At 34.1% G+C, this 14731-nt stretch overlaps 1 protein-coding gene across 4 annotated transcripts in view; it reads right to left on the bottom strand.

The window, feature by feature from the left end:
• Positions 1–14731, bottom strand: part of AHI1 (Abelson helper integration site 1) — a 91093-nt gene that overhangs the window by 65622 nt on the left and 10740 nt on the right. For all 4 annotated transcript variants that reach the window (XR_014881391.1, XM_010707320.4, XM_010707321.4 and 1 more), the window contains exons 4-13: positions 12345–12955; positions 11931–12088; positions 10712–10922; positions 9772–9964; positions 7827–7922; positions 5778–5963; positions 5045–5200; positions 3117–3249; positions 2655–2778; positions 305–534 (exon numbers count right to left, since the gene is read on the bottom strand). Coding sequence is in view for 3 of the 4 variants with exons in the window: in XM_010707320.4 (XP_010705622.1) it covers positions 305–534; positions 2655–2778; positions 3117–3249; positions 5045–5200; positions 5778–5963; positions 7827–7922; positions 9772–9964; positions 10712–10922; positions 11931–12088; positions 12345–12955 (2098 nt within the window). In the remaining variant the exon portion in view is untranslated. The remainder of the gene's footprint in view (positions 1–304; positions 535–2654; positions 2779–3116; positions 3250–5044; positions 5201–5777; positions 5964–7826; positions 7923–9771; positions 9965–10711; positions 10923–11930; positions 12089–12344; positions 12956–14731) is intronic.

Raw genomic sequence — 14731 nt, 5'->3', positions numbered from 1 at the left:
TACAAACTAAACTGCTATCAAAATTTGTCCAGTCATCACTGCTGAGTGAGTACACATTTGTTCATCTTTTCTATGCTTACCATTCCTGATTACCCTTCAATTACATCAGGAACATCAATTACATACATTGTGCTTGTCCAAAATGGTTCCAAAAAGCACACGATATTAATATATTAATTACAAACAGAACTAAAATGATTTTATCATAGCATTTCACGTTGCCTCTAGGAAATAAATCAAGTTGCACAAAACTAGTCTTCAGTTGTAGAGAGTAATATTTGAAGAAGTAATATCAGTTATATACCTTCAGTATCAAAACAAAGTGTGTTGATGAAACTTTTGTGACCATCAAGCTCTTGTAGCAGTTGCCCATGAATTTCTTTCACATTGGCATTCCATATTCTAATTACAGCATCATAACATCCTGTCACCACCAAAGAGTCAGAAACTGGGTGATATTTTGCAGTGTAAACAAATGAAGGATGAGGGAAAACTTTTACTGCAGATGAAACCTGTGTTTCAGTCTTCCACATTCTAAAAGGAAAAAATGTTAGGATATATACTGAATAAAGCACTTATATACATGGGTATAACTGATGCCTTACTTTATGCTAGTGGTTCTAAAGTCAAATGCTTGCATACACTTAACAGCCATTTTTAATCCTCCCAATTTGTTCCACATATAATCCCCTAATACGATATTTTCAAACAAGAATTAAGTACATCTAATACCTCACACAGTACCCTGTATTCTAGGTAAATTCAGGAGTACTTATTTAATGGATATTTTGCACATTTTAAAATACACTAAGTATTTCATGGAATGGTTTGTTTTTTTCTTTCTTCAGTTATAAACATGTTATTAAAAGTGGGGTACCATTAAAACAAAATACAAGTAAAAAAAGAATAAAAACACAACTCACAAACATGCATTCAGGACCAATAAAAAAAAATTAAAAACCCTGAAAATTTTAAAAACAATTATCTACCCTACAGTGGCGGTCATGATCTCAAAGACATTTTTTTCAGATAAGTGCATAATAAGAACTGAGTTTATTTCCTGTCCTTCACTATCCGCAGCTGTAATATCAAGTTTTTTCTTAAGAAATGTTGTTTCATGCTCATTTCTTGAGCCTTTTCCTAAGATGAACTCACAAATGCAATGGTACACAGACTATGAAATAGAGGCAGACAGCACACTGCAGAGAGTGCACATTTACAACGTGGAATGTAATTGTTTGAGTGCTATCCTTCTAGGTTTTGTTTCCAGTGAATGCTGAAGAATTCTAAGATCACTCTGAGGTGAGTCATTACAAAATTACAGTCCCTAAGAGTACATCCATAAACTTGCAACTTAATGTACAAAGTCACAAACCTATCTTAGAATGGTTTTGCTCTTACAGCAGAAAAGCTTATTTATTGCTCAGAAATAATGAGGTATTAAATCTTAGGTAGGCTCAAGGGCAGCACTGCCAGTAGAAAACACTATATAAAGAAGGATTCACTTAACTTCTCCGTTTTCCCTTCAGGCTTTTGTACAACTCTGAGGGATGATCCAGGTAATAAACTGATAAGACTTTAAAATAACAAAGGTTCTTTCCATCCTCATCCTTTAATTCTAATATGTTTCAAAGGTCAAATAATTCCAACATTAAGGGAAAAAGAAGAAAACCCTTTCCTGAACTGAGTCACTTTGAAGGCAATGGACAATAAACACAGGAAATAACTCATACTATGACTACACGTAGCACATAGAAAAGGAGGTAGATGGCTGCAGTTTCATCTTGTTGCCACAAATTCAAGAATTCAGGAACATTCATGGCATTCATACAAATAAATATAAACAACTGAAACTGACACTTCCTGTAATATAAAAAAAAACTTATTTTACCTGAATCCAAATAAAATAAACAAAATATTCTCTTTATTCATACACAGGAAAAAAATAGGGGGATAGAAAAAAGCTCGACATATCATTTAACAATTCTTCTGGTATTTTAATTATGCAACTCCCTGTAGCATTAGTGAATTGCGTAACAGAAGCAACAGATAGGGATCTGAAGAACTTAAAAAAAAAAAAAAAGCCTACGAAAACCTATGAAGTTGCTCATAACAAAATTCTGCAGTGTCATGGGCATATTTTCCTGTTTTCTACAGTTTTGAGAGTTTTGCTTCTAAACCTCAAACAGATTAGGATTTTAGCATTAACACTGCATGGTAGTACACTTTTTAACTGTAGAGGAAAGTGTGTAAACATTCAGACATTGAAATAAGACAGTCAAATTCCAATTACAGTAATTTAAGTTGCAATATTTAGCTATATGTCCAGAAAAATCAAAATTTACGTATGTGCAAAATGGCAGATTTAAACACATTTCACAAATTTTAGATTTTCTATTTCCTGCCTCATGTACAAATTTGCAAGTTTAATGCAGAGTTCACAATATGACAGTTTCTCCAAGGACAGAATATTCCAACTGTCTCAATGATTTCTTGAAATATAGAGCCTTTTTAATTCACTCGTTTGCTGGGCTTTAGATTTAGATAATACCATTTTTTGTGAAAGTTTTACTCTCAAACATATACACACAAAATTGTGTCACTTTCTTGCATGCTACTGAAGCTGTCTGCCAGAAGATTTCTATCATACGTACCTGACAGTACCATCAGAGGATGCAGTGAGAAGGTGTTGACTGTCCTTTGACCAACAAAGATCATACACTATGTTAAGGTGACCGTAGAGTTCTCTCAGGAGCTGTCCAGAAGGAATTTCATACACTAATGAAAGTTTAAAGAGAAAAATAAACATTTTGAAAGCATTAACAGTCAACTGTACACAAATAAAGCAAAGATTAGTCTAGCCTGAGGCTGAGTTTTTGCTAGTACAAGTTAGTTTATTTTCTTTATGTTCTCATTTTCAGAAAACAGTAACAAACAGTTGCTAGATGTGCATGGACAGCAAGCATACACTTCCATCTAGTGGTTCGCAGATGTCACAGATGTCTTAACCCTTCCTGATTTCTTCAGATACTGGGACCACCAGGTTTAAATTATTAAAACCACAATTAGGATAAAGTACATCAGTTATACAAAAATACTCCACAGTTTTAACTTACATGCAATGGGATAGCCATTCTTTCCTGCACATGCTGCTGCCAGGGTTCTTCCATCATGAGAGAAACGAATACAGAAACAGCCCATATCTCCACCTCGCAGTGAAAACAGATGTTTGTTTGGAATGCGACAAGCCTAGCTTTTCAGACAAGAATTGGGATTATAAAGTTATAAATACTGACTAAGTGACACTCAAAACACTTTCTCAGCTCTTGTCTTGCATAAGTTTTCAAAAACCACTAATATTTGAAGTGAATTCAAAAGAAAAAAATAAAATCAACCTTATAAACAAAGAGAGTTCTTCTGTGTAACTTCCACCACATTTAGCTTGTCTGTACTAGAGAAACAGAATGAACATACAACTGACAAGTCTTTAAAACTCAAGGAAATCTACAAAGAAAATGTCCTTCATTTTAAGACACACTTAGCCATGACTATCCTTCATATTACACGCTATGGAGTTAGCAACTCAAGTTTCATTAAGTAGTCTCAGTAAAACTTTTAGTAATTTAACAGCTGCAGTGTGAACTCAGAAAACTAACTACAGGCACACAAAAGTTTGGTCTGCCAAATCACCTTCAGTATTCTTCATCTGTATTGTAATTCCCTATTATTATTATTTTTCCAATGTTTAACTTTCAAAAAGTTATATAGGTATTATAGAGTTTAATCATCTCTTAAAATACCTCCTCTTTTATTCATGGGCTTTTTCTTCAAAACTAAATTCAAAACCTAAGAGAAACTAAACAAACCAGCTATAGTCATTTGACTATTCAACCTAAATTTGATTTATTTTTAAGAATGGCAAATGAACAGATTCTTATGCACTTGAAATATACAAATATTCTTACGATCTGCTTATGAAATAATTTAGTATACATTCTTCACTTAAGAATACAAGTAAATGCATCATGGTAAAAACTATATATGTGAGGAGGTGTATTTCTGCTTTTTAACCTCTCCCTAAAATAAAACATTACAACGTTGAATTAATTTCAGCTTCAAAAGAAACTTATTTTACTTAAACTTCATGTAGTTTGAGTCCATATAAAAATATTTCATATGAAACTCAGTTCATAATAGAGCATTTTGGAAAAATATCATCTATCTATATTTATGGAGACAGATAAAAATATATTTTAAAGATAATTTATCCTTAAAGGTAATTTTTCTGTATACGAAGAAAATAACAACTTTGAATGATTAATTATTTTTTTTTTTAGAAAAACATTGGCTTTAGTATTCTTCAGAGCAATATCCTGCTAACATTACAAAAATGTTTTCAATGGACATCATATCACAAAACAGATCACTGTTGGTAAGAAAGGTTTAGTTAAGAATAAAGGAGCTGTCAATTTTATTTTTATTGCAAACTAATATTCTTAGGATTTTTCCTTCACTTGTCTTTGAATAAACACTAATTTGCAGAATGGCAATTTTTGGAAAATTAACATTAACATGAATAAACATTTCAGGGAACCTGCTATTTGTAGCAAGAAAATCTGCACTGTGAAACAGACTTACCTATTCTTTATCATTATAATTAGCAAACGTTACTGGGAAATAAAGGTTTAGATATGTTGAAATCTTCTCCTTGAAAGTAGGTGCACAATTTAGCTTACACTTGAGAACTGTTTTCCTAACTTACTTTCCTTACTTACATCCTGAATAGCCTTTCAGATTCCTAGAGAATTCTGGAGATAAAAACACTTGACTCTTTTGGGAAAAATAGTTGGATGAACTGTATTGATTGAAAGCTGTGCCTTTTCTGCTACCTCAGAGAGATCTTTGTGTTTTGTGCTTTTAGTTGAGTTGTTTTGTTCTTTCTAATGTTTTAATGCTTCATAACACATCATACAGATAAAGCTATTAAGAGGTAGTAAAACTTTAAATTATTTTTTTACTCAAAAAGAAAAATAAAACACCTCACCTGTCCAGGCAGCCTTGACCACTTTAACTGGTCTTTTTTCTCCTCTGGAGAACTGACTTCACATGATTTTTTAGATCCCTCCCCATGGAGCTCACACAGTGTTGCATTACTTTGTTCCTGTTGAACAGCCACCATAGAATGGAAAGAAGGGGCAACCTTAAGGCAAAAAAATTAATTATTAGCAAAGAAGTTCATAAAATAAACAGTGTCATATCTGAAAAGATTTAAAAGTACTTTTAACTTCAACTGCATTTTTTTTTTTTTAAACAGATGAAAAACAAAGAGACTGGAAAGAATCTCCTACATGAGATTCAAATATTAAGAAATTATTTAACACAATTCATAATTAAGTGACTTACTGTGCCTCTCACTTACAGAATTTACATATTTGCATGAGTCCAGTGACTTAAAACAGCATTTCTCCTAATGAGAATTAATATCTATTTTCCAGAAAGTACCCTGAATTTTCTGTCAGTAGCAGAATATGCAATGCTACAAATGGGAAAAAGTGTCTATTTTTTCCAAAGATAGCCACAAAGCACTGAGTTTGGAACAAATATCTTAAGATGCAAAGTTGTTATTATAGCTAGTTATGTACTAGCTATTTTACATTCTACATATAAGGCTAGCATTTATATACATGCACACATATATATAACGCACACACTGAAGCTATTCACACAGATTTTTCTGTAGGAGCCTAGTATCAGTAAATATATAAAATTTAACTTACATGATCTGGCAGTTTTATGCCTCTTACAGTAACATATAAAGTTGATGGGTAACGATTTCTAGGACATTTTGTCCACCAGTCATAAACTTCAACAATGCCTGAATGTGACCTGGTCTTTGAAGGTGGGTAATACAATTGCAGACGGAGTTTTCCATCAACGTTTAGAACTCCATTTGCACCAACAAGCTGTAAAAGTGATTAAAAAGAGAAGTGTGTAATGTTGTAATGATGTAATGTGATTGAAAATACAGCAATGACAGTGGGATAGAAGAGTCTAGGCCGCAGCAAGTGAGGATAAGCTTAAGTACAGCAGCCGTAGATACAGAAACAATGGTTAAAAAATAAAAAATAAAAATGCTGCTCACTTTTAGAAAGGTTCAGGTAAGAAGGGATTCCAGCAAGATAACCCTGACTCCACTGCCAACCCTTAAAAGACACCTGGGAGGGAGTGGAGTGGATCCTGGCTCCACCCCTTCCAGTTACTCAGTTCCCCTGGGTTGGCACTACCTTCCCACAAGGTGCTCAATCACTGGTTCAGGCCATGACTTAGCATTTCCACTACAGATGTTTACACAAAACTATTAAAAATCTTTCATTATTTCTAATATTACGAATAAACATAGCGTAAATTCTGAAACCCACCTTCCTCTGGGGAAGATTACTATTCCTAAAAGAGCTAACGAAATAATTAAATACCTTCATCATGAAATCACAAAGGCTAACACTTAGACAGTAGTCTAGTTCTTAGAGTATATTTCATATGCACATCTATGATATTCTGCAGATGGGAAGACCTCTGCAGCCTCATTTATTTATTTTTTTAAAATAACATTTGCTGGAATCACCGAAATACTTAATGACTGTGAATCCATAAAAAAATCTCTTCCAAATCTGCCTCTTCATCCACACTTGGGTTGTTAGAGTTAGGGTAGAATGGTTAAATTGCAGTTGGACTTGATAATCTTGAAAGTCTTTTCCAACCTGGGCAATTCTGTGATTCTATGATAACTTTGATTTCTAGAGCTCAGGGCATTAGTAAGACTGACTCAGAGCAGAAGATATAGGAAAACTTTTCAAACTTCAGAGGAAATTGATGTAAATAGAGTTAGAAAAGTAAATTGCTATTCCTCTCTGAACATTAAATCATACTGTAAGAACAAGTTAGAAGTTAACACTTATATTTTTCATTCTGTGTACCTACTGCCATTAACAATGATCATCATTTATCTAGACATTTCTACACTGGTTGACGGATGAAAGGATAATGCAGACAGATGCAACAGTAATGAAGAACAGGTCAGTTTTATTTGTATTTATGAGCTTGAAGTCCATCCTTCCTTTCATTCAGGAGCACAGCTCTAGCTGTATGCACACCCAAACAGGAGATTCTGATTCCTGTAGAATCATTTTGGGATGAGATAAGAATCATTACAGAATGATCAGGAGGTCCCTGTGCCTTCCCGTGAGCTTGCAGTCCATTTATCTTCTCCTGTATGCCTCATGTTATGGACTGCTTCACTGCTGTCAAAATTTATCATCTGCAGAGGTAGTTAAAAACAAACAACCCTGAAGCAGGTTAAAACATATAATAACCTTGTTAGATTTTAAAAGACCAAACGAAGACACTTCAGTTTCCTCTAAATAGAGTTAAAAAAGTGTGACATGCAGGCTCTATCTCACTGCTGCAGCATCTCAAGTTCCACAGTTAAAAATGGCAGTCATTTTATTATCAGGCTAGGGAGTCTTTCTGAAGACTGGTCAACTGAAAATAGCAAGTTCCTCCTTTCTCTGTCTCCTTCTACTCTTGATGAGCAAAAAAAAAAAAAAAAAAAAAAGTGGAAATTATTCATTTTTCTTTACTGAATCTCCTGTGAACTTGATCTAGAGAAGGAAGGAAGGATGTGAACAGCCAAGCAGGAAAGGATTTGTTTTTCATCTCCACTGCCTGGAAATACTCAGAAGTATTTTACCACTTACTAGTAGTTATTTTATATAATTTAATAAAAAAAGTTTCTAATATTTTCTTCTTCTTTTAAATATTTACAATACCTTTAGAAACGCCCAACAGATTTTTCGGAAACCACAGTCCTGAATTTGTGCATCAGAGTTGACTCTCACTTCAGCCATACTTAGAAAATCAAGGATCTGCAAGCATCAGTACTTTTAGTGAATATATACTTTACGGCAATAAAAAAATACTGCTGAAAATACACTAGATGTGATTTATTACAGATTTCAGTTTTATACAGTTACAAAAAAAAAAAAAAGTACTTCTTCCACACAGTAACACAACTAGAAGCAACCTTTTGTATTTACCTGATGACTATTTATGATCTGTTTTAAAAAAGAACTGTTTTTTTCTTTAAGATCAGGTTTATTTTTTTTCCCTTCTTTCTCAATAATAAAAAAGGAAAATACATGATTAATTTTCATAAATCCTATAATTCATAAGTCATATCTACAGATAATATTCCTAGCAGGCAAAACAAGCTGTAAATTAATCTAACTGGAAAAAAATCAGTCAAAAAGCTAATTTTCCTTCCTAACTTCATCAGTTATGCCTATAAGAGTCTTCATTTTTCTTATCAGAATCTTCTTATATATAGCAACTCCTTTAAGTTTATAAAGCATATAAGAAACTTAAAATCATGTTATTTTCTATGTTACACTTCAAAAAACCACGGTGTTCAAATGGCAAGTTTTTGGTGTAGTCATATTTTTGGTTGCACCATCACGATTCCCATGAAGAATCTTTACACATAACTGTAGTTACATTTGTGCTAACTGGATACTCTCAATTCTAGAAATGTGTTCATTTACGAGTATCACAGAAAATAAAAACATATGGTGATATGGTATAGATATGTATTTGAAATTAGAAAAACAAGGAATAAAGAAATATTTATTGTATTAGCTTTGTAATTTCAGTTAAATACTGCAGAATCTCTCTTTGTATACACTTTTTACAAAAACTGTAGTACTTAAGCAGAAAGTTATGTTTAAAACCTACTCTACAATTTCTAAAATGTTAACAGAAAACAAGGCAAAAGTTTGTTCATTGGTACAATGGAAAAGATGCGCTACTGCAAGCAGACCTACTGTCTTTGAGTTTCCAGTACTTAAGCTTCTTTTCATATTTCAAGAATTGCCAACCCAGATATGTGTACAGGCTGGGAGAAGAACTCATTGAGAGCAGTCCTGCAGAGAAAGACTTGAGGGCTCTCATGTATGAAAACCTGGACATGAGCCAGCAGTGTGCTCTTGCAGCCCAGGGGGGCCATGAAGATGATCAGAGGGCTGAAGAAACTCTCCCATGAAGAAAGGCTGAGGGACCTGGGCTTGTTCAGGAGAAGTACTCTAGGATGACCTTACTGTGCTCTTCTTGTACTTAAAGGGGGCTTATAAAAAGATATATATTGTTTAGTCTCATAGTGACAGGACAAGGGAGAACACTTTTAAACTAAAAAGGAGAGTCAGATTAGATGTTAGACAGGAATTCTTTACTGAGAGGATGTTGAGGTAGTGGCACACACTGCCCAGAGAAGCTGTGGGTACCCCATCACTGAAGGCATTCAAGGCCAGGTTGGGTGGGGCTCTGGGTAACCTGATCTGGTGGGTGACAACCCTGCCCACAACAAAGGGGTTGAAAATCTAACATTCCTTCCAACTCAAGCCACTCTATGTTTCAAAGATGAATGTGAAAAAGAAAGTCTCATCTTTTTTATGTGGTATCATCCCTCCTGATCTGGAGTGATCTTAGTGAGCTTTTACATTAAGTTTCTTAGCTTGATTCTTCTTACAGATCAGGGGTTTTCTGACTTACAAGTGGTGTTAAAATCACTAATATTACTTTTTGAAACCTCCACTTAACGCTGTATATTAAAGCTTTACTTGTAATTCAATATAACTGAAATAAAACACTTGAATAAGCCATATATACACTCTTGAACTAACAAACTTTACAAAATCAAAACATTGAAATATTTTATCTTACCTCAAAAAATAGAATTACTTGAGGGCTTTCTTCAGTATTTTGAATAAAATAATTAAAGCGCTCATTAAATATGATTTGTTCCTCCCATTCTGGGACTGTTGACTTAAACTGTCTAAAGTCATATGGCTGTGTCATAATAGGAAGAATGTGGTCAATTTGCTCTTCTTCATAGTAAGACACAACTTTCCTCTCCCTGTATAAAAGTTTCCAAAAAGTTATAATAGTTATAATGTCTTAAAACCACAAAACTCAAACAAAACAGTAACTTTGATTAATGAAAGCAAGGAAAAATATAACATTTGATTTTAGGAAAAAAAAAAATAATCAAAAAACACACAAAGATTAAAGCAATTGGCAATGTACACAGAAATGTGGCACAGTGAATTTAAAAATTCTAACAATCATGCTAATGTGACCAAATTTATGCATAATGATTCTGGTAGAGTCTGCGGGGTAAAAAGTGTTAGAATTTGGTTTTCAGGATAATTATGGATAATAACAGTGAAAGGAAGTAACAGAAATGATTAGAAAAATGTAAAGAACTGAACTTCACTTAATGATTTTGGAAGTTATTTTATGGAAGTAAAAAGGCAAATGCTGCTTATATCACAAGAGTTTTGCTTACTTATTCTAATTTGGCATTTCAGCCAAGAAAATTTGAGAAATTGTCTCTCAGGAAAGAATACAGAATAAACAGTGTGGTAAACATGCAGACCTTAAAAGCAAGAAAAAATAGCACAGATCATTTGAAAGAGTCAAAAAAGAACGAACATCATCCTAATTTACTGTAGGTATTAATATGCATTATCAGAGATGTAGAAGCTGCCAAGAGATCTCGTAAGGTTCAGAGTTATTTTCATGTTCCATTTTATCAGGAGAAAAAAAATACGTATTTATAACAATCACAGACAACAGAAACAGTTTACTAAACAAAAGTCACCTATGATCCTTCTTGACATATAAGCCACTTTTCTGATCAACGATATGGATTTTAACTACAGGATGAGATACAAGATCAGTTTTAAGTCGATCAGATCGATGGATATAAACTCCCAACACAAGATCATCATCAGAACCAAATTTAGACTGAGTTGAGATTTCTGAAGTCCTCATTTCCTCATCATTTTCTGCAGAAACGCCTGTGTTATCTTCTATAAACAGTAAGAAACAAACAAAAAAACAAAACCCAGAGATTACTGTAGCAGCTTAATGAGTAAAAATATTTCATGTTCTCATAACATTCAATAGTAAAGTACTAGTATTTCATATGTTCTTTTTGTACTAGGCTAGAATAAAATCATAAAATTTGCAATATTTTAAACATGGTTGAAAGCACACAATATATATAAATGCATGTAAACTATTTCTATTAAAAATATTAAAAACCAGAGGTCTTTCTCTTGATTGACATAAGCTCTTTTCTGCTTTTTAACTACTTAAAATTAATATAGTTCACTAACCTGGGCTATGGCCTATAATTTTATTTTATTTTTAACAAACAATATAAGCAACAACTGATGCTTTCTTTTGTGCATTCTCCCTGAATCTACCAAACACTGGCTGAAGAACATCCCAATTTAGAAGTTACAGTGAGAATGCCATGCTTAATAGTTAGCAAAACATGAATTTGTGTAATGCCCCTTTTTAAAAAAATTGCTTCCTATTTTGGACTCTGCAATATTTGAGGGAATTAAGTCTCCAGTATGACTATGTGCTACCTGAAAAAGCATTTCTTACATTTGAACTGAGCAACAGTTAAAACAGTGACAATACACCATTTAAAAGTAAGATGTGATTAAATAATCAAAAAGTAATTAGAACATGAAAGTAAATAATAATCTATAAAGCTAGTGTATATGCATAAAATACTATATTATTCCTAAAATACACTTAACATCTTCACAATTTTAAAACTAACTCCAGTAAATGAATTCTCAAGATTATATACAGATACACCAAATTAACTTCCTTACAATTGATTATTAGAATTGGAAGAAAAAAAATACAACTAATTAAAGAAACAGATGCAACTCCAATTCCAGTCTCAGTCACTGCTGTGATAGTACTAGTGGCAAAATATTTAGATAAGAAGCAAAAAGAAAAAAACAACAATAAAGTGATGTGGATATAGCAGCACACCATTCATTTTGCTAGCAGACCTTTTTTGGTTTTCTTTTTAACCTTCTTTGCTTTAGGTTTCTGTTTTCCCATGCTTTCTTCCAGGTTCTGTTCTTCTGATACAAATTCTCTTTCCAATAAGTGATTTTCATTGTTACTTTCTGCTGGATGATGCTGCAGCTCAGAAAGGGACATTGCACTGCAATGTAATGGATTACTGTCAACAATTGCATTCTATGACATACAGAAAAATTGTATGGAAGATTCAGAGTCCGTAAGTTTAATATTAATGTCAACAGTGTTCTGAAACACTGTTCTGTAACATCTATTTCATAACAGAATTATCCAGTTAGCTCATTACTTAACATATAAATACAAAAACCCACTTATTGACTATATTAATATGAAAAACGTTGCTTAAGATTCATACACAAATGGTAAACTTATCACAATACCTTGTTTCAGCTTCGCATACAACTGCGACTTCTTTCTTCTTTTTTTTCTTTTTGCCCACTTCATCACTCAATGCAACTTCATTGCTTTGAACAGCAGAGGTAAATTCAGACATCTGTTCTTTAAGTTTCATTCTTATTTTCTTTTTAATTGCATTTACCTCATTCTCAGCCACATGCAACTGATAAGCTTGAATTAGCTCTTCTTCCTCTTCTAATTCAATTGCGTTTCTCACTTCAGTGAAGGAATTTTTAATCTTTCCATCACCTTCTTGATGAGATATGTCTGTTTGTGATTTACATTTTGTCTTTTTCTTTGGAAAATCATTAAGCTTTTTTTCAAAACTCTCCAATTTAGCTTCACATAAATTTTCCTCCTCATTAAATTGTTCTTGTAACAATGATTTCTTTTTCTTCTTGTTAGACTTTGTTTGCTTGCTCGCCTCTCCACTAACAACATCATTATTTATTTTCTCTGCGATTGATGCTTTCTCTCTGAGTTTATTTTTTGTAAATCGGGGACTCTCTTCTTCAGGATTGTACGTGTTGTTTATAATTGCTTCATCATTCCCACTTTCTTTTGTTAGATCGATATTACTTCTAAAAGTGTCAAGCTATAAATGAAAAGAATATGAAATGTAATAAAATTCCATTCTAAGGATGAACATACTACTTTATGTTATTCCTTCAGCAATATTACAAAAAGCAAAATCGAGGATCTAATAGTTTTTTTATGTTTAAAATTAAGAAGTGACAGACTGAAAGACAACAGATAATTCACACTGGAGAAAAAAATTTATTTGGACACTTCACCTTCAGTACAGTTTCACTATGTTTTCAAATGACTCGTGCATATCTAGCAAAAAGAAACCAGTGAGTCCACTCCAGTAAGTATAGTGCATAAATATGCTTTACACTATGACAGATTTGAAAACAACAGGCAGCATGAAAACAAATACTTTCACCCATTTAAAATGCAAGTTAGAGACAAGCTTCAGGGACCATAAAGAAGATGATGTTGATCGTTAGCCTTTGATAGATCGTTACTCCATCAAGCCTTGTACTAAACTTACAAGGTAAAATGTTAGTAGCAAGAGGGCTGCAGGGGTGGCCTCTCTGAGCAGAGACCAGCACCACCCTGTGCCAGATCATCTGCTCCATATTTGTCACTGTGAAAGCAAATTTAAAAAAGAAAGAAGCACTGTCCAACAGCAACTGGGAGACAGGAGTGAGAAACATGAGAGAAACAGCCCCGCAGCCTCCAAGGTAGTGCAGAAGGAGGGCAGGAGGTGCTCCAGGCACAGAGCAGCAGCTCCCTGCAGCCTAGGAGAGACCCACACAGGAACAGGCTGCCTCTCTGCAGCCCCTGGGCACCGCTTGGAACAGATCTCCACATGCAGCCATAGAGAGTTCATGGTGTAATGGCTGATATGAGGCATGAAGGAGGCACAGCCCATGGAGAGCCCTGCAGAAGCAGCCCAGGATAGAGCTGCAGCCCATGGAGAGAGGCCCATAGTGGGGCAGGAGGGCCAGAGGATCCAAACTAAAACAGTGCCTAAAGGGTGGGCCCCATAATATGAAGTTGTGTTGGGGTAATACTTAGAGAGCTGCAGCCTGAGGGAAACCCACATAGGATTGGTTCAGGAAGGTCAGCATCCCATGGGAAGGACCCCACACTGGAGCAGAGTGACCATGAAAGAGCAGCAGAGATGAAGCATTATGAGATGAGAGACATCTTCTTAGTTTGCATTTAGTTCTCACTGTTCTAGACTGTTATCAGTAGGCAATAAATTAATCTTTCAAACTGAGTCCATTTTACCTGTGACAGTAATTTGTGAAAGATCTCCTGTCCTTATCCATCCCATGAGCTCCATTTTCATTGCATCTTTCTCCCCCTTGTGTTGAGGAGGAGACAAGCTGTGTGGATCTTGCCTACATAACAGCGCTAAACCATAACACAAAAAGAATCTTTCAGAAACCAAAATCAAAAACCTGTTATCTAAGCTGCTCGAGTGTTTCTAAAATAACTCTGGTGTGCAAGAGTCATTTCCTAAGAGAAACCTGGTTATGGCAAAATCCTGCTTGAATTATTAACTAGAACCTGTTATTTATTATGCCTACAAATGAAATCATTTGTCCACAAAAACGCAGTCCAGTCACTTAATTATATTTCCTTTTCAGAAAAACAAACACAACAAACAAAAAACAGAATATCCTCATAGTGAGATTAAAAAAAACATCAAACTTCAGCAAATTCCAAGAACATTAAAAAAAATACAGCAGACAGCACAAAGCTGTTTCAAGACAGCTCGTGAAACACAAGTTCCTCAGACACATAGCCTGTGTGATCTTAACTTGGGCCATGTTTTCTACACATACAATTTAATTAC

This window comes from Meleagris gallopavo, chromosome 2, assembly GCF_905368555.1.
Source record: "Meleagris gallopavo chromosome 2, MGAL_WU_HG_1.1, whole genome shotgun sequence".
Classification (NCBI taxonomy): domain Eukaryota; kingdom Metazoa; phylum Chordata; class Aves; order Galliformes; family Phasianidae; genus Meleagris; species Meleagris gallopavo.
This window is presented reverse-complemented; position numbering and strand designations above follow the sequence as displayed.